The 27,419-nt window shown below is 37.3% G+C and overlaps 2 protein-coding genes across 7 annotated transcripts in view; one reads left to right on the forward strand and one right to left on the reverse strand.

Annotated features, from left to right (window-relative positions):
- Positions 1–1,768: 1,768 nt before the first annotated feature.
- Positions 1,769–15,618, reverse strand: LOC110838963 (uncharacterized). 3 transcript variants are annotated; one of them, XM_087350550.1, is made up of 9 exons: positions 15,454–15,618; positions 12,334–13,339; positions 11,475–11,687; positions 10,110–10,215; positions 9,288–9,428; positions 5,925–7,542; positions 5,129–5,324; positions 4,358–4,506; positions 1,769–1,968 (listed from the first exon to the last, which is right to left on the reverse strand). In XM_087350550.1, exons 1-9 carry the CDS (start codon positions 15,475–15,477, stop codon positions 1,897–1,899), a joined length of 3,525 nt encoding a protein of 1,174 aa, XP_087206676.1. In that variant the 5' UTR covers positions 15,478–15,618; the 3' UTR covers positions 1,769–1,896. The 3 variants fall into 3 exon arrangements, with proteins under 3 accessions (XP_087206676.1, XP_087206674.1, XP_087206675.1); XM_087350548.1 differs by having other exon boundaries at positions 12,334–15,618; XM_087350549.1 differs by lacking the exons at positions 1,769–1,968; positions 4,358–4,506 and adding an exon at positions 4,770–5,043 and having other exon boundaries at positions 12,334–15,618.
- Positions 15,619–15,672: 54 nt separating this feature from the next.
- Positions 15,673–27,419, forward strand: part of shps (putative monoamine oxidase sheepish) — an 82,385-nt gene continuing 70,638 nt past the window's right edge. For all 4 annotated transcript variants that reach the window (XM_087350556.1, XM_087350557.1, XM_022082663.2 and 1 more), the window contains exons 1-10: positions 15,673–15,889; positions 16,806–17,074; positions 17,410–17,566; positions 17,966–18,081; positions 18,984–19,120; positions 19,398–19,539; positions 20,616–20,795; positions 21,551–21,735; positions 24,618–24,761; positions 25,656–25,827. In XM_087350556.1, coding sequence (XP_087206682.1) covers positions 15,778–15,889; positions 16,806–17,074; positions 17,410–17,566; positions 17,966–18,081; positions 18,984–19,120; positions 19,398–19,539; positions 20,616–20,795; positions 21,551–21,735; positions 24,618–24,761; positions 25,656–25,812 — 1,599 coding nt within the window. In that variant the 5' untranslated portion in view covers positions 15,673–15,777 and the 3' untranslated portion in view covers positions 25,813–25,827. The remainder of the gene's footprint in view (positions 15,890–16,805; positions 17,075–17,409; positions 17,567–17,965; positions 18,082–18,983; positions 19,121–19,397; positions 19,540–20,615; positions 20,796–21,550; positions 21,736–24,617; positions 24,762–25,655; positions 25,828–27,419) is intronic.

Raw genomic sequence — 27,419 nt, forward strand, 5'->3', positions numbered from 1 at the left:
GGACTGGACTTTTCATTCTGCCGTTAGATCGTAACTGAAGCTGTGTAAGATAAAATATATGACTATCATTGCTTACCAGTGATAGTTGCATGAATCTCCCTTTTGTCTTATTTGAAGATGGAGACAGCCAGTCTCCAGAACATTTAATTTTTATAATTTAAAATTTAAAATAATAGACAATCAAATAATGCCCAAAATGCCCTGATAATGATACTGGGATGGTGCACTGTGTAGTCTGGTAGAAATTTACTGATCTTTCATAGATGCTTACTTCCTCCATCATCAGGGCAATGAAGGGCCCTGATGATGGAGGTAATAAGCACCTTTGAAACATCAGCCAGTGAGAGTACAATGGTGCAGCATCCTAGAAGACAGTCATCTGCACACTCACTGACATAAGGACCTGAAATCCCATCAATCAATCTGACTTACTTCCAGCTGTTATTTTCACATCATCACTTTTGTATTTTCAGGAGTACCGCATAGAATGCCGATATAGTGCCCACACTTTATGCAACACACGTGGCTTCGGTGTTGTGGGCCTGTTTGAACAACCTGTTCCGTTCCTAAGTACTAGTGCCGCAGGAGTGTGTTAAAGTAATTTTCTCCTGCTGCTCAAGTGCTTATCAATGGGAAGGGACGCCCAACATGGCTGTTTGGATTTACTCGTATCACACGTATGACCATTCAGTTACTTCATACTTGCTCAGGACTGTGATCTGAGTTTATAAAAGGATAATGCAACAATTTAAGAAAGCTTTATTAGGGTGGCTAATAAATCCTTTGATCAAATATCTGGGAACAACAATAACCAATCAAAATGATACTCATGAGGAGGTTAGGAGGAGACTAAATTTAGGAAATGCTTTCTACTTCTCAGTTCAAAATATTTTGTCTGATTTCTAACAAACTGAAAATTGAAGTATACAAAACACTAACTTTGCCTGTTGTTTTGTACGGGTGCGAAACATGGTCTCTCACTCAGAGGGAGGAACACAGATTGCAGGTGTTTGAGAATCGGGTGTTGAGGAGGGTATTTGGGCTTAGGAGAGAAGACGATGGGGCGTGGAGAAAACTGCATAATTATGAGCTTAAAAATCTGTACTCCTCCCCCGGTATTGTCAGGGTGATTAAATCGAGAAGAATGCACCCGGTATTGGTTGGGAAGCCTGAGGGGAAGAGACCGCTGGGGAGACCTAGACGTAGATGGGAGGATAATATAAAGCAGAATCTGTGGGAGATAGGAGTTGAAGCAGAAAACTGTCTGAAACAGAAAAATATTCAGGTTCTCTACAACTTTTTATGACTAGGTTCTGTAACACTAGCCTATTCTGAGTTACAGACCACCAACTTGGATATGAACTCAAGATACACAAAGCAGATTAAAAGCAGCAGAGATTAAGAAACAAACAAGAATGGATAATACTTGAGAACAGAACATTTGGCAAGACAGAGTAGAAACCCTACATAAGAAGTTGCTCGAATGTGAAGGATTAGTGGTATGGTCATTAACACATGAATGACAGTAAGATTCCTTTGACAGCATCAGAAATGAAGATGACTTAATCATCTCTGAGATCAAATGAAGGAAGATACTCAAAAGAGTGTAGAGAAAGAGTGGACAGAGATACAAACAAGCAGTTATGAGGTAAGAGATAAGAATGGATAAAACTTTGTTACAGAATGATTTACAAGGGCAGAAACATCAATGTAGAATGCAGAAAGAAACATTAACATATGCAAAAATAAAAAATAAATTTATGCTATGTACTTACAATTAATATTAATAAAACAAAAATTTATATTTCACATCTTTGGTTACATGTATTAAAGCAAATATGTGCGAACTAAAATGTGGTTCTTGTCAAAACACAGAGATATAAGTAGGAAGACAATTTATATAACAGAAATGACACTTCTGCTATTGGAGAGATTTACATCACCTTTCAGTACTCTCCTCTGCAATTTCTGAAACAAGAAGAAACACGGTAGAATATCCCAAAACAGATAAATAAAAACACAATGTTTACAAAGTTATTTTAAATGAAAATGCAATGTTATATAATCAGTTCCACAAAGGCAGTCCATGTGGAGTTTACAGACTCTAGGTCATGTTAGTGTCTAAGCACTTTTGTTTTCTCATCAATCATAGTGTCACTCTTGCCTCAATAAGTTCAAATGGATGTAATGATTGAATTACTAATGGCAGTAAACTGAAACCTGAAAGGTGGAATACCTCTAGTCGCATACTGGTGCAAATAGCATTAGAAGTGATAAGACATAAACAGACATCATGATACGAGGCTCGTCCACAAAGTAAGTTTCCCTGGGGCCGTTTACAGAAACAAAACACAATTTCATGGAAATATTTATAGCAACAGATACAGCAAGTGTCCAGCTATTTTTCAACATATTCGCCACCGGAATTGAGACATTTGTCATACCGTGGGACCAACTTTTGAATACCTGTGTCGTAGAAGTCTGCCGCCTGGAATTGGAACCACTGTGTGACAACCATCTCCGCCTCTGTCATTCTCAAAACGCTGACGCTGACCGGACAGGAATTTCTTGAGGTGTATGAAAAGATGGAAATCACTGGGAGCGAGGTCCGGGCTGTAGGGTGAATGATTAAACACCTCCCAGCTGAACTCCTGCAGGAGACTTGCTGTCCGTCGAGCCGTGTGCGGCCTAGCGTTATCGTGCAGGAAGACAATACCGGCACTAAGCATCCCGCGCCGCTTGTTCTGAATGGCCTGCTGAAAATTGTCTGCACCAGTGACGCACCATCTGCTTGCTCATGACGTTAGGCCCATAGACCCGGCACAGCTGACGATGAATTTCGATCGGCGCTATGCTCTGTGCATTCAAAAACTTTATCACTGACCGCACTTCACAGTCGGCGGGAGCTGGAATAAGAACCTCCATCTTCAACAGCTGCAACGATGCTACTATGAGAACGCGGGAAGTACCGTTAGTGCATGTGCCATGCTACGTCATTGCTCTATCACGTACGCACAGTCGCTTCGCGCAATATAAGGTTTGCTAGCTGTGGGACGAGTGGGAAACTTACTTTGTGGACGCGCCTCGTATCATAGCCAATCTTCCCATACAATATAAGGGAAAAAGGCTCAAAGTGTACAAGTCTGAGTATGTAAACCAAGGTATCTTCTGTTCTATGAATTTACCTCACCACGTAAGTTCTTACATGAAGACAGAGACAGAATCAGTCTCTGAAACACAGTGAAATTCAGAACTTATAATTTTTATAACTAACGGAAAATGTCTAAATCCAATCCGCAACTCAAATGTTAGACTTTAATAGAATGTCTATGCGTTACCACAACATTTAAAATAACCTCACTCTCTGATCTAATAAAACAAGTTCTTGTTGGTCTGCGCAGTGCTACTATTTTGCGTGAAGACCTTGAAATTTCACACGCGTGCCACGACTCGAAAGTTTCAAGTTTTACGGCACGATTTTAACACTTGTAGCAAACGTTTTTCTGTTTTATCAGTTATAATATTGTAAAAATACGTTTTGTAAATATAACATTAAATATTTCATACCTTTGTTGCTCCTCATAATGAGATCACATTTTTAACTTAAAATTACATTCTTTTAGGAGTGTGGTGCTAATAATAATTCACAGCAAAAGATTCAAACCAACATGGCGAATGGGCTGCATGATTTGGCTGGCTTCACAGCAACTTTTCCATAACGTGCTGGGATGCTTGCAAATACCTTACTATACAGTATGTATTACATGTTTTGTAGTTTATATAACATAAGGTCAAGGCCCTCTATTTGAAACTATGCACATTCTTTCAAATGTCAACTTCTAAATAAGAAATGGAATAGTGCAACAGAATAAACAGACTTCAAAATTATATTAATGATATTTTAGTCAGTGTAAAGAAGAAATTATTCAAATTGGACTGCAATAAGCTACAGTTTCTCTTTTACATTCTGTAAATCTTCATCAAAGCTATTCAAAATATAAAAGTGCAAAAACACACGGCAAAACAATATTCTACGGTATGGATTGCACATTTCTAGTTTTGTTAAATTAACTTACAGGTGACAGGAATGTAAGTGAATACAGATAAGGGTTTTGTTTATTGAAACAGCACATCAACCACAGAGGTTACACACTATTAAATTAGAAATAGGATTATTGTTAGCAATAAATGGGTTATAGCCAATTTTAAGATCTAATTTGCATTTTTGTAATTACTCAAAAGGAATGTGAAAAACTACATAAACCATACACCAAAGTTGCTGGATTTGCAGAAGATGCCCAAAACAAAGTACAAGTGTTTACCGCTGCATTGCTACTTGCAGTAGGTTCATACTCACCCTTGCAAAAATCTCAGCCATGAGTCTATTGGTACGAAAGTCTTCTTTCTTTTTTTTCTCTGCCTTCTTACTGAGTACTTCTGGCAGGCTGCGATATTTGCGCTCTGTCTGTGCACGCATTGTGTGCTGGCTGAATATTCTCTTTATAGCTGAAATATATCAATGTCTACATGTGAGGCTTATATAATCAGCTCTCTAATTTCCTGTCATTATGCTGATCACTTGTTTTACAAAATGAAAGTGTCCCTTGAAGTTTGCCTGTTAATACAAAATTTGTTAAGAAGATGGCTGTCTTCTGAGACCTTGCTGTTTTCATGATCTGGACAATCTTAAATGTTGGTAAACATCTACCACACTACATGATGCTACAATCTAGAAAATAGCCAACTTTATACTCACTGTCATGAGAACATCAAATCCTACAAAAATTTATTTATATATTTAAAATAACGTCCTCCATTAACTTAAAGGCAGTATATAAAGATGGTGACTTGAGGAATATAACTACATATATGTACACAAATTTATTTATTTTGATGAGGACCTGAAAATCAAAATTTAGAAGAAGATACTTTTTATATAAAACTCACCAAAATCACTAATGCTGCTAGAAGCACATGCAGCAAACAGAGCAGTGCAGAGATGGCAACTATTGATGCAAGGGTTAGGAGGAACTATGAACAGGGCTGGAAACATATGTATGGCTTGGTATTAGAGAATCATTAGATTTGGGGTCTTAAAGTAAACAAAACATCTGAGCATTTCCCTTACCCATTGGTGATTGAGGCAAAGGTCCAATATTCACTGATGCAGTGTTGTCACCATTAAAATGAGGTATGTGGCTTGCAAGTGCCAACAACTGTCTGCTTTCCTGTCTAAGTTCTCGTAAGTATGCCAACTCATGAAGGCACTGTCGACGGTACTCAGCATTCTGAATGAAGTCAGGGCGTCTTGCCATAAGGTATTCCTGTTGAGAAGCATTACAATTATCTATAAGAAATGAGTATAACCATTTCAATAAAAATCTCACAAATTTAACAAACAGACAGGCATGTAAATGTAATACTGTAGTTTGTAGTATTAGTATGGCTTATCAAAGACCAACAGACCCTAGTTCAGCGGTTTGTACCCTCTTTAAATGCACATCCCCACCTAATCTCCCAAAATCTCTATACCCCCTCTCCATCACAGAGAGACTACTAAATACAATTTTGAGGTTCAGTTAAGTTTGATAAATTGTATTTGCAAGGCACATTGTACTTTCTAGAGGTATGCATATTAATAATGGTTACAACTCTCCTAAAAAACAACCACAGTGCCAAAGAGCACATGTATGCACATGGACTGCTCAAAGAGTGAGATTGTGAATTCAAATCAAATTCAGGGTAGGGACAAATAACCTTCTTTTTCTGTTGTTTTCTCCTGTTTGATAAAGCGATCCACTATCCAAGGAGTCCCACCAAACGATTAAAGGATTCGATGCATTATACTTATTCTGACCAGAAGATGCCATAAACTCTTTCTCAGGTTAACATGCACTTTTACAGTCCTGAATGGAAATTCTTACCTGTAGAGTATGTTCTTCTCTACACTTATTCCTTTGGAGTTCATCTTCAGGAAAAGATCTGTCTTCCATACTTGTTACGGATTTATGATTTTCTTTAGAAAACTTCATGCTTGATTTTGAAACTGCCTTTTGGAATTTTTTCCTTCTTTTTCCTTTAGCAGAAATTAAATGATTCTTCCTTTCAGGGACTTTAATTTTAATTTCTTCTAACATCTTCTTTTCTGACCTTTCTGCCATGGAAGAGACTGGATCTGTAGATGTTTCAAGAGTTAAAATATATCCAATAGGAGACTTTTGTGTAGTAGATGTATTGTTGCTAGTACTACCAAAATCAATTTGTTTCTCTTTTCTTTCATTACAGTCCTTCTGAAGTCCACAATTCATGCATTTATCAAACACTGGTCTTGCATTATCCAGCTTCCTTGCTAAACAGTCACTACACTTCCAAGAAGTATCCTGGTTTTGAACACCATCTTGCTGTGAGATCTGTAGCTGAGATTCCAATACACCACAAATTTGGCATTTTCTATCATATCTTTTAGCTTGTTCCAGTTTCAAACATCTAGAACACTTCCACTCATTGGTAGTGTCCTGTGATGACTCTGATATGGTGTCATTCTGATCTTCAAGAGCACCACAGCAAGGACACACCTTACAACTTGAACCTATATCATTTTCTGCTTTACTTGCTACTTTCTCTTTCCCTTCGGTAATCAATGAATACCACTGGGGTCGTATCAGAGGCAGTGAACGTAACGACTGTGTTGTCTGCACTCCAATATTTGTGACTGTTTCAGTAGCTACAGATGCCCTCACTTGGTCTGAATCACATGGTAATTCAATAACATCTCCTAATGTTCTTGAAGAAGATAATGTACAACTTCTGGCAGAATTGTCATCCATATTTTTTGACTGTATCGTTCTCCCAGAAGATGAAATATACCTCTGTTTTGCAACAGAACCACTGGCCTTCACATTACCTTCAATAGATTTTTTATCTTCAGACCTTTGTTTTTTAAATCTGATTTCTTTACTGATCTCAGCAAGAAGTTTCTTTAAATCACAGCAACATAAAGGACTGTCATTTGATTTTAATTCTTTCACTACAGTTTCATGACATTCATTAGATTCTGATGCTTTTCTTGTATATTTATGGGCATCAGTCACCTCTGATCCCCGAGAATCTTTGTCTGTTACAGAATTACTTTTTCTGGTCTGCATGAATGCATTAATTCTTCCAGAAACTGTGCTATCTGATAACAAACTGCCAGTCAATTTGTACGTGTCTCCATTTGTTGATATATCTGATAATATAGGTGCTTGAACTGCCTCTTCTTTCAGTTGTAATTTATCATTTGTGCAGTTATAACTACTTTTCTTGTCATATAATTCAACAGCCATGGGAAATTGTGTGAAAATATCCCTTTTGTCTAAAGAAACTGTCTTTATATTAGGGTCTGATAAATTCTGATGTATTTCTGAAGGAAACTTGGAACTTTTTCTGTTTTTCTTAGGTGATTTGGAACTGCTCGGCTCTGACTTGTTGTCAATATGTTTCAAATTATGACTTTTTCTGACATGTATTTCACTAATACTGCTACCATGTGTAACATCCGACCTGAAATTAAATAATAAATAATACAGTACAATTATTTGGATGCATGACATTTCCAATTACTTGTATGAAAGAGTATAAAAGGATTCATACGCTTCAATTTAATGTAGATTCAGTTTGGTTCAAGTTATAAAAACAGGCAAATTAATGCAGAATAAGAATTATTTTTGTATGAGAGACTACCAAAATTAGGACTTAAATACTAACCAGTGGGAAATCGAAATACAGGTCACCCCTAGAAAAGGTGGAAAAGCCAATTCTTCGAAGAGAGTTGAAGAATACAGGCTTAATAAACCTAATTAATATCAGTTCAAGAAGAAGAGCATTATTTTGTTTAGTTTTTTTATGACATTATATAATTTTCTGAAGTTATGTAGCATCAAATAAGCTATGGCATTAGGAGGGATCTATGAGGAAACAGACCATGTGAAACAAGTGGTAAATGAATGTCCCATATGCAGGATTTGGTAAAAATTATACATAACAATGGAAATAAGTAGAACACCTTAAAACAAAATAATGTAAAAGGAAGAATTCTCTAGAAGGTATCATTCACAAGATATCATGATAAGAAGGAATCATCAAATGGGGCAGGAGTAGCATTGATGCCAAGTAGCAAAGAAATCAGTGGTGAAAGACAGACAGACATGCAAAGGGTTGAATAACTACAAAGAATCTGCAAGTAACACACATGAATAACTGAGTTAATACAAAATAATAGTGCACATAAGAAGAATGCACAGTTCATATACCTCAAAAGGAAGATGACTATCTTCTGGTTTGCAGCACTGTGTAGTCTGAGACAAGTTATGCAAGATTACTTCTACCAGACTACACAGTGCTACAACCCAGAAGACAGCCATCTTCATACTCATCACCGTGAGTACCTCAAATCCAACAGTTCAAAAGCATACAAAGCTTGTCGACATAACACAGCACATGTAACAAAGAGAGTAGTAGGTACAGTAAGTGTTCAGAGTGTCCAACATGCATTTGATGACATGCAAATGTAAGTCACTGAATACTAGCTTGCACACAATGTAACACATCTGCATCAATGACTGCCACAGCAGCATGAAACTTTGCTGTCATGTCTTCCATGTTAATCAGCATATGCCTGTGAACAATTTCTTTCAGGTGTCCCCAAAGGAAGAAGTCCAGATGGTTCAGGTCTGGTAATATTACAAGCCGTGACACAGAGCCATAACGTCCTAGTCACCTGCCAGGAGACTGTGTATTGAGGTGCTGTTTGGACTGTGCACTAAAATGTGCCAGTGTACAGCTGACCCCTATCCAATGGCAGTGGTGGTAGGATGTTTCCGAACACCTCGTCCTCTTGTCCAGCCATCAAAAACACATTCCTGTCTGGATGGTGGTGTCCTGGATACCTTTCTATATAAGCCCTGGCTGCAGCATTGACTGGATTACCACAAGCACCAAGGATCAAATACATAACACAGCGTTTGTGTAATGTGAAGTTCATTTTACTAACCCTTTCTTGCTATGTCTTACTGCCATGGGACAACTGCACAGTACTATAGTAAGACCACTACTGTGCAAAGAGTGTTGATCACTGTTGATCATGGTATCGCAGAGAACTATCTTTTTATTTCCTGTGCCATACATTACATCCTACAACCCTTTGTCATCCCACAGTGTGATCAATGTACTTAATATTTCCCCCACACCTAGAATATGTACATTTATTTCTTATTTTAGAATGCATACAGCACAAATGGATGCCTTACCTAAATGACTCAGGCTCTGTGGCAACTTCACTACTCTTCTGTGAAGTTACAAGATTTCTTCTTTTCTTCTGGTTTTCTTTGCAATTTTGCATCCCAAAACTTTGAAGGTCATTTCTTAGATGCCTCTCTTTTCCCAATAATCTGTAATTAACATTACAACCCACTTGACTTCCATGTAAAATAACCATTAAATCTTAAAGTATATAAACCTAGGCCCACTCAACCTCCTATCCAATTAGTACTGGTGTTACCTTTATTTTCTTGGAGGTAAAGTGACAGATGCATGAAGCTCACAACTCACATAAGCATGGTTTTGAATATTTAGAACTCTATCTTCATGTTCTCTATATGCCTCCTAGTACAGACCCCTCTGTGAAAGTCAGTGAACAGTAGCAGTGATCTTCCAAGCAGAAGAAAGCCAAATCTGAATTCCTAACTGAATGAAACATTCCCCAACCTGCGTGCATCCAATAGACCACATGTGCTTGTATGTTTCGAGCCATGACATCCTATGCTGGATATTTAGGGGTGTCAGGTTCACTGAGAATACTCCACTACAAACTAATATGAACTTATACAATTAATAATCATTGGAAAATGAATAGAAATGAGCATGGACCAATTACGCATTCAACTTTCATCTTCTGACTCTTGACATAATTATGTGATTCACATTTTCACAATTTTTCTTTCTTATAAAAGATGTTTTAATCTGAACAGGTTGCCACACACAAAATAACCCAATCCAAGTAACACATAAATATGACAAAAATTGAATGAGTTATCACAATACAACTAAATGAAGTATTAAGGTTACCCAACTGTTTCAGAGCGTTCAGATGATGGATTTCTGTGCTAATCCAGGAAAGCTGATTTTCTCTTTCTGTCTCACACAGGTTCAGCAGCATGGAATTGTCACTATATTTCCCTAGAAAAATTAAAAAATGAAAGATGCTCTTCATATATGGATATTATGTACCATCATCTCACTTATTAGAGCCACTTAAGTAAACGTGAAGTTACCCCTGTGCTTAAGCACCACACCACAAGGCACAAAGATGTATATAGGATGTACAGGTAACGATCATCTAGTCCTTTACGGCTTGGACTTTTGTTTCTTAACAAAACTGAAGTCTGAATATGTTTGTATAGTTCCCTCATGTACATACATACCAAAGATGTCCTGCAATCTGGTGTATACACAGGACACTATAGTGTGTATGGAATCAACAGTCCTGCCAGGCCAGAAGCCCAACATCCCAGCCTATCAGAATTTTCTACTAGAGGGACTTGATAAGTCCCAATGGGTCATAAAAGGTTAGTACCAAATGGAGGGAAGTTATCAGATTTACACTCAGGCTACTTTACCTCTACAAAAAGGTGATGGTGGGAAATGCAAAAATTCCTGCCTCTGCTACCACGCTAGGATTTAGCTCCAAAGTGTACACAGATTTTTGTTTAAAACTGTTGGAATACCTAATTTTCTAAATAATAAACTACTATCTCTCTCTCTGATTTTAGAACACAGTGATTAATCACATTTAGTCACAGTCACCCTAAGGCCAATCAATAAATCTTGTTTAGTGTCCAGTCAATTTAACCAGCATCACCAAAACAGATGTCCCTGATACTGAACTTTATATGATTTCCAAACTTTTCTTATTGCCCATCCAAACAGTTGCATGGCTTAGTGAAATTATGAACACCAAATACAAATCAGTGTTAATAACTACTGCATTATATGGGATAAGTGAATTGTGAACAAAGTTTTTACACACAAACTAACTCCATATTGCTTAGTCTTTCTTGAAAAGTTGATAGTTGCTCAGATGATCAAGAAATTCTCCACTTTTACAGAAACTAAATTCATCAATGTCTTGTGCCAACTGAATCTGGCCCAATTTAATATTCTCGCATCTACATCCTCCAAGTGGTCTCTTCCCTTAAGGATTTCTGCACACAATTGTATATGTATTTTTCATTTCTCCACACCAAGAAGTAATTATATTATAGGCTGATTGAAAAGTCAATCTAATTTATTTGTTAGCAAACAGAACATGTGTCAGAAATGGGTTGAATAACCTTTTGATCATCTGGTATAATGTACTTCTAAAACTTGAATCAATGAATTGAGGCTACATAAAATCATCCTTCATAGAAGTTAGAAACTTTAACACTTAAACTTGCCTGATTTATGTTTTTGTTGCTCATATTCTTTTTCTGACTGTGTAGTTGATTCTTTCCAAGTATATCCATTTCTAGTGAATGTGGTACTAGTTGATGAAGAGCCCACATGCCCTTGTGTGGTACTTGTAGTTGTCTCTGCCCTGCTGTCTGCATGATTCTCTGATGAAGGAATTCTTTCCGACAGAGAAGACAGCCCACTAGACTCAGACAACCCTATAGAACAGAGAGCACATACAGCCCTTGAACAAAAAATACACTTGCACAATAGATAGTCTCCACTGTATATATGAGTGAGTATGTTGATGAAGTACATTTTAGTATCTAACCATCATTATTTGAGGCATGAAAGCTTACAGGAAGGATGGAGACAAGTCCCCAAAATTCTGTACATTCTTAATCTCAACATTAGCTAAAGATAAGTGGTGAGCTTAACACTCTGACCACATCACCACCAAGGAAAGAACCCATTGAATAGATGGCTGGGTGGGTAAAATATTAATTTGATTAAAGACTTAACATAAAGATCTAACATAAAAACCAAGGGTCATGGGAAAGTACCTAATCAGATAAAACATTACACTGGATGACAATTTATCAAAATAAATTACAATTACCTACGGTGTGGAGACAGAGGCAATAAGATAGCAAAATATCATAATCATCTGTCGAAAAACAAACATGTAAAAAAGAAAACTAAGTAAACACAACAGAATTTTATATGGTTCTGGCAGTTCCTGTCTTACTACCACATTTGGTTCAGAAACATGGAATATGTATGTGGTACAGACTGACAGACTTCACCTTCAAAAACGTATGCCTCATATGATGGCCAATAGCCAACACATCTTCAGAGTCTCACCTGTTTTGGCACATTTGCCAGCTATGAAGTAATCCTGGTGTGTAGTTGAAGATGCCACTGGCTGGTGATTCACTTGGGGTTTCCTGCTACCTTGTTGTTCACTGGCAGATTCACCTGATACCTCTTCCCTCTCCATTGTTCTTCCCACTTTATGTCCACCACTCATATCTTCCTGACCGACTTTCTTGACATTATAACCACCTGAATTTACAAGTGACTTGGGAGGCACCCATGGTACATTTGACTCCAGTAACACATTATCCTCAGCATAGCTTGTCTCAATAAGCCTGTTCACCACTTGTCGTACAAGCTTCTTTTTTATGTTGGAATTGCATGATTTTGAATTTAAGAGATCTTTAAGAAGAGCTATCCCCTTTTCAAGATCTGTAGCAAAAGTGCTGGAAATAGATGACCCCCAAAATCTGTCATCATTTATTTTGAATTTACTGTCTATAAAACCTGCCAAAGGATGAGATGACACACTTTCTGAGGATGAATCTTCTGTAATGGCTTTTCTGTACAAGTTTATATCAACTGCAAGGGTATTATTTTCATAAACATGGCCAGGAAGATACTCAAAACTATTTGCACTACCAACTACACCAGATGAACCTCTTCTACCACTCTCATTTTCATTTAGATTCCCATTTGATTGGGGAGTGTCTCCTATAAACCATGATCCTACTGTCCGTGTGCTACTGGTTAAGCTATCTAATGTTCCTGTAGCTTCTTCTTCACTTTGGTTCACGTAACTCTGCACCACTGGTTTAATGCTGTTAGAGTTTAAGCTGCCATGAGGTCTCTGAACGTTAGTATCTTCGGACATCCTGGCATGTCTTTCTGAGACAGTCTGTTGTGTCCTTGCTGCAGATAAACACCACTGATGTTCATTGCCTCCTCTCTTGTGTGCACCTTTACACACTGCAGAACTTTGATTTGCATTTGTTCTGTTACACTGTAATTTATGACAGTTTATGTTTTGGAAGGAATTGTTCTGGGGCTGTATCTGTGACACATGGGAGTAATTATTTTTTTCAACAGATGAAAGTTGTGAATTATGAGCATGTTTGGCATTTCTTATGTCTTCTGCTATATTACTATCAGTTTTTTCAACTATATCTGAATCAGAACCTTCTAACTCCATATCTTGTTCAAGATTTGAGGTTACATGTCTTATGTCATGACCATCAACTTTATGAGGAAAACTGGGTGAGGAAACCAGAGATTTACAGTCTTTTGCAGTTTCTGATACCTGAATGCCAACAGAATTTCTAAAAGGGACATGAAATGCTGAAGTCTGAACAACTTTACCAGAAATCCTAGGGGAGTCAAGATTTGGGACCACAGTTGCTATAGATGATGATGACGCAGAGCATGTCGCTAAGCAACTGTTCCTCTTATACTGATGCTGCAGAGGAAATGAACCACTATTAGAATACTGAAAAGATTTAGTTCTGAAATCTTCCTTTGATAATAAACTCAGACAGCTCCGACTTCGTGAAAGCAAGTCTTTATGTGCTTCATGAAGCCCACATTCATTTAGATCAGTCAAAGAAGTACTGACTTTTTTGGACATAATATTACAACCTTCTCCTTCTTTACATTCTGCACTCTGAACCTGGTGATGGAGAAAGGGAGTGGTGTGCCTGTTAGCTGAATGATGATAACTAAATTCCTCTTCATGAAAGATACACTTTTCTCCTTGCAATTTCTGAATTGGTGTTATTTCAATCTCATTATCGGCTCCTGCCACAGAACTTGCAACTGTCTGTCCAAAAGCTAAAGGTGTTGACATAGCCATTTGCACATTGGAATTAAACTTTGATATTTTAGTGACAGGTTTCAGTTGCATTGAACCAGCTGTGCCCTCAGGCTCGAGTCTCTGTGCAGCTGAACATCCTCTTGCTAAAGCAATTCTTTCTATGGAACTAAGACCCTCACCTGAGGGAAATTCATGAGGTTGAAAATTCTGATACCCAACATCAGCACCACTATCCCATTCCAAACGTCGACTGGATGTCACACTGGAGACAGAGGCAGGTGATAGGGCTCTCCCACTTCCGACTGTTTCAGTTACTATGACAGAACAATCTTGATTTTGATCTGATGGACTGTAAGTCTGGTCCTGGATATCAAGTGGACTTGACACCATGACAGAGCAACTACAGGAAATACCATTTTCTCGATTATCTGAAACCTTATCACATTCAACATCCCCCCATACTTCGTTCAAAACTTTCACATCTCTACAAGCCTCCATTTTACTTTCTTTTCCTAGTGAACTAGAATATGGTTTTAAATCATTAACTTCTGGTAAGATGCACAGTGCCTTATGTGACCCAATTTCATTCATACTGGGTGACATGGCTACAGAATAATCATTTTTTTTGTCAGTACAATTAGGTTGTAGTAATTCATCTTGTACTGAATGATGTGAATCATACTCTGTTCCCATATTACTGACTGCTTCCAATGATATATCTTGTATCACTGTTGAATTGTCACTAGTAGAAGCTTGGCCTACAAGAGGTGGTCTAACCCATCGTTTTCTTTCCCGAGGAGCTGACTCTAATGCAGCAGCTTTAGAAGTACTCGGTAAATACAATGTTTCTTGCCCTATAACATTCCTGCAATGCTCTTCATTGTTATTCTTATGAGTACTCTGTGAATGTTGTGTTGTTTCAACGTCAATACACAAACTCTGAGCACAGTAATTTTCATTAACAGTATTTTCTGGCTTAAAACTCTTGGTCTGCATGTTCAGAATTGAATCAGATGGCGAACTAGATGCTCCACACGTTGTGGACCGAACATTGTGCCTACAATTAAATACGCTGTTGTCGCGCATTCTCTTATTATACTCCATAACTTGTGCTGAGAGAATGATCCTTCCTAATGGTGTACCACCTACACTATCAGTTAACAGTGAAACTGGCATAAACGCTCGATCATCACTACATTACACAACCCGTGGCTAGCACAGTCTGATTCACCATTTTCAGCATTTACTACTATTTATCCCTTTGGAGTATGAAAATATTTGTATACAACCATTTATAGGTTAAGTAACAAAACGAATACTTCTGCAACAGCCATTAACAAAATACCTTAATACTCTACCTTCCCGTCACAGAAATTCAGCATTAATGAAAGCAATTGCAATTATTGCTGTTTCTACAACTAAGGACTGACAAACACGTTTCTTTATATATTCATATATCTTGCACAACAAGGGCAATATTTATTCTTAACAGCCACAGAGTACTCAACACAATAACTAAGAGAAACAAGTCACACTGTGTCGATTGACGTTGTTGTTTTGGTAGTCATGTATGATAAATTGCGAGTTTGAGGTTGTTTTGTATTGCTTGTATGGATGTGTAAAATCATATATAGAATTAGCATTTCTCGTAAAATTTAAAAGTTATTGGATATCCTTGCACGATGATTGAAGCAGATATCATAGTAGTTGGAGCTGGTATTTCTGGTTTGACAGCAGCGTACAAACTCCTTAAAAAAAATCAGAGTTTAAGGGTTTTAGTACTGGAAGCAAAGGGTTAGAAATTTTGATTGAACTTTTGGTTTGTTGTGTCAAATGAACTTCTTGTAACTCAACAGTTAATACAATTTTTTGGACATGTTTATTTAAATGCGTAATTTGTTGCCACTACGTTTTTTGAAAATATGATGGGAGACAGAAGATGCATCTTAATGTGCTCTGTGGCCACATCAAATTGGTTGGCTTAATTCTGTATAAAGCGCCCACAAGAAACCGCACATGGATCCTATACTGCCAGATAAATCCAGTCCACAACCTTACAACCTGTTAGTGAAGGGTCTGTTTTAATAGTATCCTGCCATCTGCATCTAGATCTGACTGGTTCTTTCCTTCAGGATTCACAACAAAAAGTTTTTTCCCAGTCTCTCCAAGTGAATGCCAGGATAATGCTTCTTAATAGATCACAGTGACCTTCAAAATTCTTATATATTTACCATTCATTTGATCAAATTTTTGTTTGTAGCTTGTGTATTTGAACAGCATTGTCAAATAGTCTTATAGTAATGAAAAATCATCCTCCATTTTTAGAGAAAATTGGTTGTTCAGTTAGAGGTGTGCTACGGGAGATCATTGCATCTGTTGTTTGGCATGAGCACCTGCTGATCCATGGGTATGGTACTGGCATTCTGTGCAGAAGGTTTCAGTTTTGACAGCAGCTGATTCCCAATGTGGATTTTTCTGAACAATTTCCCATCCCTCATCTTTCGAAACAGTAAACATTTGTCAAAGCAATGAATATCTGGCTTCTACAGTGGTTTGTACTCATCATTATAATGTTATGGGAGAATAAACTGGATGTGCCTGTCAAAAATCTTGAGTTTTCTACCTGTGGCAGATGATCAGATTTAATACTTGAAGAGAGAGCCACCAAACACAGGAATTAATATCTTCCCTTATGGTTTTCATGTTTCAGATCGTGTGGGTGGACGGACCTTGACAGTTACTTTAAAAACTTCAAATCTTCAAACAGATCAGTTTGATCTTGGAGGGCAGTGGGTCAGTTCATCTCAGCTTCATATTCTGCGATTGCTGCAAGAGCTTAATCTCACTACATATCTGCAATATGATACTGGGTATAAAATAGGCCAAGGCAGTGCTTCAGTCTTTGAGAAGTACAGCACATCTTTCCCATCCTTTGGTTCATATTACAGTTGCTATGAACTTGGACAGTTTGTCTCAAAAGTAAGTCCTGGATGTATATCCTATCAATACTCTGACCAATTTCTTACCACTGTTTTATGTAATAAACTATGTATCATGAGATGAAACATATTTTTCTTGTATTCTGAGATATTTTTGTAACAGATGGTCTTAAAAATGTTGGACTTCTGTTCAATTTCATGCATGTCATTGCCCAAGGAGATCTTATGAAGTCTTATAAAGTTCTGAATGTGATGAAGTGTCAGTTTAATTTTATTATGATTTCATTAATATAACTTTAAAATATGGACACTTTTTTATACTCCATGAAGTTTTACATAAACATAAATATAATTGTGCTATTTTATTTCTTACAGATTGAAAAAATGTCCAAGGAAGTATCACTTGTTGATCCATTCAGTTCCACATTTTCTAAAGAGATGGATTCAATAACAATGGAGACGTTGTTGCTCAGACATCTGTCCACCAAAATGGCCCAAGATATTATGAGAACTCTTATTCGTGTCACATTTGGTAAGAACATATCATCTCAGGGAAGAACATAGGTGGGGGTAGTTTGAGACGAAGTTGGTGAGGAGAATATTTGGACCTAACAGAAAGAAAGAAAAAGGATGAACAAAGTTACAAATTAGAATTGTCATAATTTGTACTCTTCATTTGATGGTGTCCAGTGGTTGGATTTTGTGAGAATGGTAATGAACATTTAGGTTCCATAAAAATTTAAAATTTCTTGACCAGCTGAATAAATACCTAAATTTAAAGAAGGGCCCTCTCCCACTTAAGTAGGTAGTATTTATCGGAATTTTTGTGAATATCTGGAATTTGATACTTTTTCAGAAAAATATTGTCATAGATAAGTTAAAATGCTCTGTATTACAATGTATTAATGGGATATACACAATTTGTGTGCAGGAACTGAGGCATCACAACTGTCAGCATTGTATTTCTTGGCATTCTCAAATGGTACACATGGACTGCTGAGTCAGTTTAGTTCAAGTTTGAATGGAGCAAGAGAATTACGGATAAAGGTCAGTTTTGTGAAATGGTAAACTTTCTTTCTTTTTTATTTTCCTTTTTAACAATAATATATATATTTAATGTACTTTTGTTTTTCTGTGTATCGATTATTCTTTTTTCCTAATAATTCCCAAAACTTAATGGGTGATTACTAATTACAAAGATTAGAGGTTAATGGGTGTTTGTTTGTTTATCTGTTCAGATGTATTGATTTCCTTATAATTAGTTAAATACACAACTTCCAAAATTTTATAGTAATAAACAGGCATGTCAGCACATTTGTATAATCTGTTTTGAGTTGCTACTATTGCAATTTTTATGTCCTTTTGACTCCAGAAGTCACATACAACACACTCAGTTTTTATTGTCTATTGGCTGAACAAGGAATTATTGCATCAGATGAGGTAGCTAACAGAATTACTTAAAATAGCTATATTAAATGAGGTGATCAGAATTTATAAGGTATCAATAAAGATTTTTAAAAAGTTTCTTCACAGTCATGTCCAGACTGTCTATAGGGCCTTACCCAGCCTGCTATCAAGTTGGTTTCAGGGGCTGTTTCCCTGGTGATAAATTTGACATGGCATGGCACTTATTACTTACTTCCATCTAGTACCAAAGTTAATAAACCCTCATGGTGTGTTTCTGAATTGAGCAGAGGGATGACATTTCTCCTTGCTTATACTTTATATCAACAATAATTGAACTTTTTAGATGGTCTGAAATGGATATTTGCAATAATTCACACTCAGTATACTTCTAAATGTAATTGTTGACACCAGCACATAGCTGAATCTATTGAGAAAAATGTTTTGCAACACTGTCTTATCAAGTGACGTTGCCAAAAAGTTGCCTTGAGAAGCTCAGATTTTGTAAGTATTCTGATTGATTAAAATACGTTATTACTGTTTAGGGTGGAGCACAGCAAATAGCTTTGGAGCTTTCTGTTAAAATTGGGAAGGAATGTATTATTCTGAACACCCCAGTGACAGAGATTGAGCAATCTGAAAATGGAGTCCGAGTGTCCACTCGATTTGGGAAAATATATAGGTAAGACAAGTATCTTTATGTTCATTGTCTGTGCTCTTTCAAAGGTCTTATTTATCATCAGTAAACTCTATGGAGAGTCTGGGTCCTGTTATTCACCCTTCCACTTGTCCGGATGCAGGTACCCTGTGTCTGTGTTTGCTTTATCTGGCTGTTTGTTGGTTGGATTCCTTGATGGTACATATCTGACAGATGGTTGCAGCTTTTAAGTTCTGCCATCTGGCTGTATTTGAATATATTATTTTTTATGAAATGATTCACTTGTTGACTTTATTTTCAGGAGTAAATATATTATAGTAGCGTTACCACCAACAGAAGTACATCGAATCCTCTTCAATCCATCTCTATCTCTCAAACACAGGCAGTTATTACAACGGTACCCTGTTGGGCATCTCACCAAGTTTATCATCACTTACCCCAAAGTAAGATAATAATTGCGTCCATTATACAGGTGATAAAATACTTTGATGGCCCATATTATAAACCTGTATTTCTTGTAGGAAAATACAAACTGATTCTATAAAAGTTATAACAGTGGTTCATTTTCATTTGTGAGATTTCAGGTTCTTATGTTGGCAAATATGAAGATGGTAGTCTTCTGAGAAGTTGCACCATGTAGTCTGGTATGAGGTTACTGATGTTTCAGTTGCTGTCTCCATCATTAGGGTGATGATGAAGGCAGCAAGCACCTCTGAAACACTGGTAAACTTTTACCAGATTACACAGCACATCCCAGAAGGCAGTGATCTTCAGCGGTTCATTTATTATAAGAAAATTATGCTAGGTATTAGCCATTGTCTGAGGTATATTTGATATACATGACATTCCATTAGCTGACTTTATTGCCATTTTCAGGTAATGGTTGTCATTATACTGACAGAGTTAGTATTATTTTGTTCTTATTTTGATATTAGTCATGATGCAGCAACGACAGATTTGTCAGGATAATGATGATTGGTCACCTGAAGATAGGAGTAGAGTGAACTCGTGAAACATCCTGTAAATAAAATATATCTCAGACAGTGGGCAATGCCCAACTTAATATTTATATAAAAATACAAATCATATATGAAGAAATAACATCACTGATTCATTACACTTGTCTATTGGGTAAATGACTTTGAGATGTCTGCCAGATGTTAGTTGTTTGTGAACACAATATGTTAATGAGTGTTGTTTTAGGTTAGGGATGGCAATCCATTGGAACTGTGAATGTGGCTGGCACTACTGATTCAAGTTTAAAGTCTATAAGTGAATTCACTCAGACAATCCAAGTTGCACTAAACACAAATTTTTAATGGGTTTATCTTGTATTTTAAGAATGACTGCAAAGAAAGGTTGAAAAGGGGAATGAATATACATTATCTGCTGCTGTAGTGATCATGTAGGAAGAGTTTATGGCTACAGCAATCCTCAAAATGCTTTCAAACCTCTGATAGCTAGGCTTATATCAGTTTACATACCAAGTGTAAAATTGCTTCATATTTTGTATCAACAGGCTTTCTGGAGAGAGAAGGGATTTTCTGGTGAAGTATTGAGCTATGGAGGAGGTAAAGTTGAGCGTGGTTGTGATGCAGGACCCATCAGTGCAACATATGATGCAACAACTCATCATGGCCACCCAGCCATTGTTGGCTACATGGCTAGTAAAAGTGGTGTGCAGTGGAATTCCAAAGATGTGAGTTTTATTAGTATAAACTTTGGAGTTAAGTGGTTTGCACTCTTGTTTTATAGTTGGGAGGTCCTCATTCAAATCCTAGCTGGAGACTGACTATCCTGACTGAGGTTTTTTCATGGTTTTCCTTATTCTATTCAGGAGAATGCTGGGATAATACCTTAAATTAGGCCACTTCTTTTCACATCCTTTCCAATTAATTAATAATCCTATTGCTCAACACTATGGAGGGTATACCAGGAAGTTCCTGCCAAAGTTGTAGGGAATATTCTTTGAGTCAGTTTCAGTCAAGATAATCAAATTAAAGTCATGTCAAAATAATCAAATCCAAAGTTGAACAATTATGGACTCATATGGTGACAGAATTTTGTTAAAGTAACATTAGCTAATTGCTCACATTTCTCATCTTGGCACAGTTACCAAGTGTCTTTGTTTTGATCTTTTTGTAGTTTTCTTTCTGTCCCTTATGAACTCAGGGTTAGTACCATGAAATATGATATAGGTACCTTCTAAATTCTTAAATACTTTACTTTCATGATCATCCTCCCATCATTTTTAATACTATAATGTATGCAGTTGAATCATTGTAAAATAATTTCAAATTCAAATTAGTGTAATAGTAATCCTCATAGCAGACAGTTTGTTGCCACCTGAATTATTAACTGAAATTAAAGTATTATTTGTCAGGTAATTTTCCACCAACATATTATTTTTGTAACAGTCATGTATTTACTTATTTTTAATTTGTCTAATTTCAGACATCTTGTCGGAAACAATCTGTGTTGGAGACACTTTCTTACTTTTGGGGTGACTGGGTTCATGATCCCATTGACTATGTGGAGAAGAACTGGGGTGAAGAGGCCTATGTAGGAGGCTGTCCGACACATGGGATGTCACCTGGAATGATGGTATGGTTCCATCAGATCAGGACACCCTTTGGAAGGTACCTTATTTCTTGTTACAACTCATACAAATTTTGTTTGGAAACCTAATCCTTGACTGTTTCAAACTGGGTACCTTCGAAATGGGAGTGAGATGTATTAGGGACATGCAAATCTAGTGGTACTAAGTAAATAAATGCTTACTTAGTACTTATGTACTCAGACCTATTCTACTTAATGATATAGGGCAATGAGCTTGACACTTTTCTGGTTTATGGCTTGGAGTTTATCTGTCGTCATGTTCTGAACATTCTCGTTTGAGAACTGTCTGCCCCTTTAGGTCTTGTTCATTGTCTTACCACATTTCTTAGAGATTTCATTGCCATTCTATTACCTTTACCTTTTATTACATCATATGTTCTGAGTACTCTCTTCTTGGGTTTGTGTGCATCTTATGTGGTTCATTTGTATGGTATCACAACCAAATATATGCTAAAAAATTAGCTGCATTGGCAGAAGTCAACAAATGTTTTCTCTGTATGATTTGAGGTTTTCACAGCGGTGAGTATGAAGATTTCTGTCTTCTGGGTTGTTGCGCTGTGTAGTCTGGTCATCAGGGTGATTCATCACCCTGATGATGGAGGCAGTATGACCTCTGAAACGTTGGTAAACATCTACCAGACTACACAGTGCAACAACCCAGAAGACAGAAATCTCCAAATGTTTTCTCATTTCACGAGCTGGGTGAAAGTTGTTCTCATTGGACATTTCTACTGTAAGAGAAACCACAGTCTGCTGGCGCATGCTGTTGTAATTGCCCAGTGTGCTTACCATTATATAACATATATAACATAAAATATGTCCCTTGAATGTCGGCAAATACAGTGAAACCTCGATGCATCGTTTTCGGCGGGGGTGGGAAATAAAAACGATGAATGCGGGAAAACGATAGATGCGGGAAAGCATTAAAAATTTAAAAAAAACAATGTTTCTCTTTCAAAGTTACTTCTTTTTACCAAAAAAAGTCTTTAATGGACAACTGGTTTGTTGAAACTTTACGTTTTAGACCAAACAGAGCACTTTCCACGTTCACTAATATTAAGCGCATAAAAGAACGACTTCACTTTCGCCAATGCAGCGAGTGCTTCGGCAAAACTCGGCAAAGCTTCGGGCTCGCATTCGTCGTCTTCCTCTTTCTCACCGCTCCAACCCCCTTTGCGGACAATAACAGGAAGAATGGAAATACTATTACTGCGGAACTCAACGAAACGTAGCTGTAGAAGACCCTGAACCGCTGGAAACGAGATGAACCAGAAGAATGAAAAGTGCCGCCAGCCTTTCCTTTGTACTTGTAATAAAAGCATTTGTGAAGAAATTCACACTGCACATGCCATCTGGCATCGCTGGAACGAAATATGAGTGCACCCTAATTAAAATCGTAAAATTTCTGACAATGCGCGCCGCCATTCTCTCCAACTATCACCCCTGCACCGCTGACCATCATTCCAAAAGAATGTGCTGGTTGGGCGACATAACAGGTTACCGCTACTGTGTATTCCAAAAACATTATGCGTCTTTCGGTATTAATTTATCTCTAAACCCAGCATTTTAAATTCTCAGAAACGATCATTGCGGGAAAATTGTGGGCCGGGACTAAGATTTTTGATGCGATAAAACGATAGTTCGAGGAACGATAGAAGCGGGAAAATGTAACATTATTTTATATGGGATGTATTCGGGACCGAACAAAACGGACGATGCATCCGGGAAAACGATAGTTCCGGGAACGATGGATAGAGGTTTCACTGTATCTAATTACATCTGACCTGCACAGAAGAGAAGTGAGTCACTTCCGTTAGTAACTTTTAGCATCTTACGCATATATATGTGTTGAAGCAGCTGATTATTGTACAGGGAACTATATTTTGCTGTAATCTTTTCCCTACCTCCTGATGTTCAATCACATCTAACAAAATCTTAAAACTTTGCATACCGTGTAGTGTATTAGAATATAAATAGGCAAACAAACAACTATTAACACTATAAAAAAAGACACTATTGCCATACGCGTTTCAACCTCAAGAGGTCATCATCGGTGGCATCAGGGAAATCAGTTCATTTAATTAAATGGCTCAAACTTGATTTAGAAAAAAATAATGAATATGACATTTGACGAAAAGTATCTTAAGCGACACTGCACCAGATGTTGTTATTCATAGGAATAGATTCTGCACTTAGCTATTTATCCGGTGGTCCGGTGGCTGTAGCTGTAGCTGGTTTGCGGCGAGCTGTAGTTGCATCGTCCGTACCTGTGAACTCCAGAACAGTGGGTGAGAGCGTACGGCAATAGTGTCTTTTTTATAGTGTTAATAGTTGTTTGTTTGCCTATTTACATCTAACAAAAGCCTTCATAACCTTGCCATTTACAGACTTACTCTTTGGTATCTGTGGAGAAATTGAGAGAGTGGAAAAGAGTATTAACAAAATTTGTATTTACTATCTTTGATTTTACACTTGTCTCATATGACTATACTTTGGGTTTTTTGAGACCTGCATATTTATTAACATTTTTTATTCACAAGTTTAATCCGTTATGCCAACATTAGTGAGTAATTTCTCAGTCTGATGAGTGACACTGTTCCTTCTAGAATGATTTGCAGCAACATATTTTATTTATATGAATATTATGTTTGAGATTGCCCATTATTTGAGTTTTATTTGAGCTGGCTTTCCTCCTGTCTCTTAGGTGGTTTTCATTGTAGTGACAATTATGTTATTTCTTTTATATTTGGATATTAATGGTGATAGATGGGATAAAACCTGGGACCTTTGGAATACTAGATTATTAGAATGCACTTCTCAGACAGTGGGCAATGTCCAACTTGATATTAATTTAATGAATCAACTGTTTTCATGAACCTTGAGAGGATTACATTATTTGCAGGATCTATTGGGCTGGCACAGAAACTGCAACTCGGTGGTGTGGTTATATGGACGGAGCTGTACAGGCAGGTGAAAGAGCTGCGCTGGAAGTCCTGTACAAGTTTCAGCCTCAAACTCTCACTGCTGCAGACCTAGATGTTATTGAGTGAGTAGGATCGTTTACTAGTTTCTGAATACCGTATATTCTTTTATGAAAATGCTGAAGTCTTTGTCTTCATGTAAGCAGATTATAAGTAGCAGAAATGATGTTTTGGTCAAGTATTAAGAAATTGCCTAGAAGATATAAAATTTGAAACTGGGACATTATATAGTATCTGAAAGCAGCTAACGGTATGAGAAAAGTTGTAAGATTTGAGGTTTTGACAGCGGTGAGTATGAAAATTTGTTTGAGTTAAAGATACAGTGGTATTGAATAAATGGACGTTGAAGAGACTAAGTTATGAAAGGTATGCAAAAACAGAGTTGGGAATAATGAACACATGCAAGAGGAGGGCAGAAAAGTGTGGAGGTTTTGTCATAGAATGACCGCTTTTGATCATGAGGCGTGTTGCTTGCAAAATACAATTGTGCAAATAAAATTAAAGTGTGTAGAATTCAAATAAACATAGAGCACTTAAGCTGGGCGAGATAACAGGCATTGTGAAAGAAGGTAATTGAGCGAGGAGCAGTAATATTTTTCTTTTTTAACATTGTTATCTTTATCAGAATAATTATTATTTTTTATTTTGTTGCCATTACAGCATAAAGCACTTTCAGTTTTATAAGACAACTAAATGCCCCCAGAAATATTTAATTGTGAGATTTCACTGTGTGTCTTTTTTTGGTACAGGGTGCCAGCATTTGTGTGGTGCCAATTTCAGATAATTCAGTGTGTTATCATTAATGTTAGCATGATTCTGTAGTATTTGCTTTTCTGTTATTGAACTTATATGTATCCTTTTGCTGTTTTTTTTTTTGTTTGTTTGTATTTTCTTATCATGTGTATGTTTTAGGCACACAACCAAAATGATGTATTCTATATTTTGTTTCTTTTATGTAGTTTACAAGTAAGACGAAGCTCATTCATTCATCCGCCACCAGACCCACATATCTTCCGATGGACACTGTGTCTTCCTCTCTTCTTAATTGCAATGGGTTGGGCAGCTTATACTCTTCGCAGACACTTCTGGGTCATAGGTGTTGGTCGGATAGCATGAGATTTTTCGTGACAGGTAAGTAAAAATGACATACCATTAACTTTAATGTATCAGGGACCCTGATGATGGGGACAGAGATGGTCCCTGAAACTTCAGGTTTATCGTTTAACAATCTGACGTGGCTGATCACCCGAGAAAATTTTATCGAGTTACGTCGCCGTGAAAGCTTCAAATCGTATAGCTACGTCCATTGTTTCATTCTACCCAACTAACCCAACATGAGAAGCTAATAGTTATTCAGGTAGTGAAGATATTCTGTCTTTTATGTAACTCTAATGACATTACCGTGTTCACAATGGCCATTTCTTGATCTTATCCTGAGCCAAGTGTCCTTGAGGAATTAATAGTTGTGTAGTTAGTCAAGAAGTCCCCAATCTTTTGTAGAACCAGAGGGTTCATTGCCATGTCACAGGAGCCTGCAAATAGGCAATGCCAGATGAATCCAATCTGAGGGGCAGGTTGTCGGGTAAGTAAGTCGGTTGCAAGAACTCCTGATCATTATTATTGTTATTAAAATAACTGACAAACAATTATGAAGATGGCAGTCTTCTGGGATGTAGCGCTTTGTAGTCTGGTAGAAGTTTGCCAATGCCTTAGAGGTCCTTGGTCATCAGAATGATGAGTAAGTTGTGTATGTGGAATCGGTTTGAGATACAGGTAGCCCTCAATTTATGCCAGGGATGTGTTCCTGGACGAACCGGTGTAAACGGAATCGGCGTAAATTGAAACTCTTTTATAATGTAAATCAATGGGAAGAATATGACATGCATTCCCAGCACCCAAACATTGACAAGTAATATAATGGCATTACATTTAAAGCTCTGAAATAACGTAAATAAAATAAAGGGAATTTAAAAAATATATTTTATACACTTAGAATAGGCAATTCGTTGGTCCCTGCGATTGACTGCGATTCTTTCATGTGACTGATGTGTACAGTCATCTCTGCTGTTATGTGATAGTTGCATTCATGTAAAATGCCGACCTATAGAAAATCGCATAGTAAAAATAACCCCTGTACATCCGCAGAGATTAAATTAGTACTTTGACAGTTTAAAGCGCTGGGAATGAAATTGCATAAGAGCAAACTTGCATATGCAAAAGTTTGCATTTCACAAACAGCTTTTACCGATTCATCGATCTCATTGGAGCAAATTCGCGTTAACGAAACATACGTAATTGCAGAGATGACTGTATTTATAATTTTTATTCAAAATCAGCGATGTAAGAATTACAATTTAGTATAAGAAGCAGTGCGAGAAACTTTGTAAAACGTTATAAAAATAGCAAAATATATTTTTTCACTTTTTGACTTTCTGATTTCAAAATCGGCATTATTCTGAATCGGCGCAGTCAGTCAACTTTGGCCAGAGCAGTGGGGAGCAGGGTCAGGATTGGACATGGTCCTGGCGGAGGGGGTAAGGACATGCAAGAGAGAGAGAAGTCAAAGAAAGCAGCTCTTATAAAGGCCCCTTGGGATCTGGCAGGTGGTTTGCCAGACATGTGGTAGGTGGGTGGACATGATGAGGAGGGCGGCTCGCAGGGCATGAGTCCTAAGTTATCACGGGCGACTTTCAAGGTATCCAGTCGCATCAGAACCCTGATGA

Source organism: Zootermopsis nevadensis, unplaced genomic scaffold, assembly GCF_977971745.1.
Source record: "Zootermopsis nevadensis isolate Lab colony 2312 unplaced genomic scaffold, Znev_1.0 Znev_ptg000017l, whole genome shotgun sequence".
Classification (NCBI taxonomy): domain Eukaryota; kingdom Metazoa; phylum Arthropoda; class Insecta; order Blattodea; family Termopsidae; genus Zootermopsis; species Zootermopsis nevadensis.

Bases quoted from the DNA above. Each gene is read 5' to 3' on its own strand.
- LOC110838963 (XM_087350548.1), bottom strand. From the start codon at position 15,271: ATGCCAGTTTCACTGTTAACTGATAGTGTAGGTGGTACACCATTAGGA. The intron at 4,507-5,128 runs GTAAGGGAAATG...GATATATTTCAG, and splicing joins TTTGCCTCAATCACCAATGG to CTATAAAGAGAATATTCAGC. The intron at 1,969-4,357 runs GTGAGTATGAAC...TTCTTGTTTCAG, and splicing joins TGGCTGAGATTTTTGCAAGG to AAATTGCAGAGGAGAGTACT.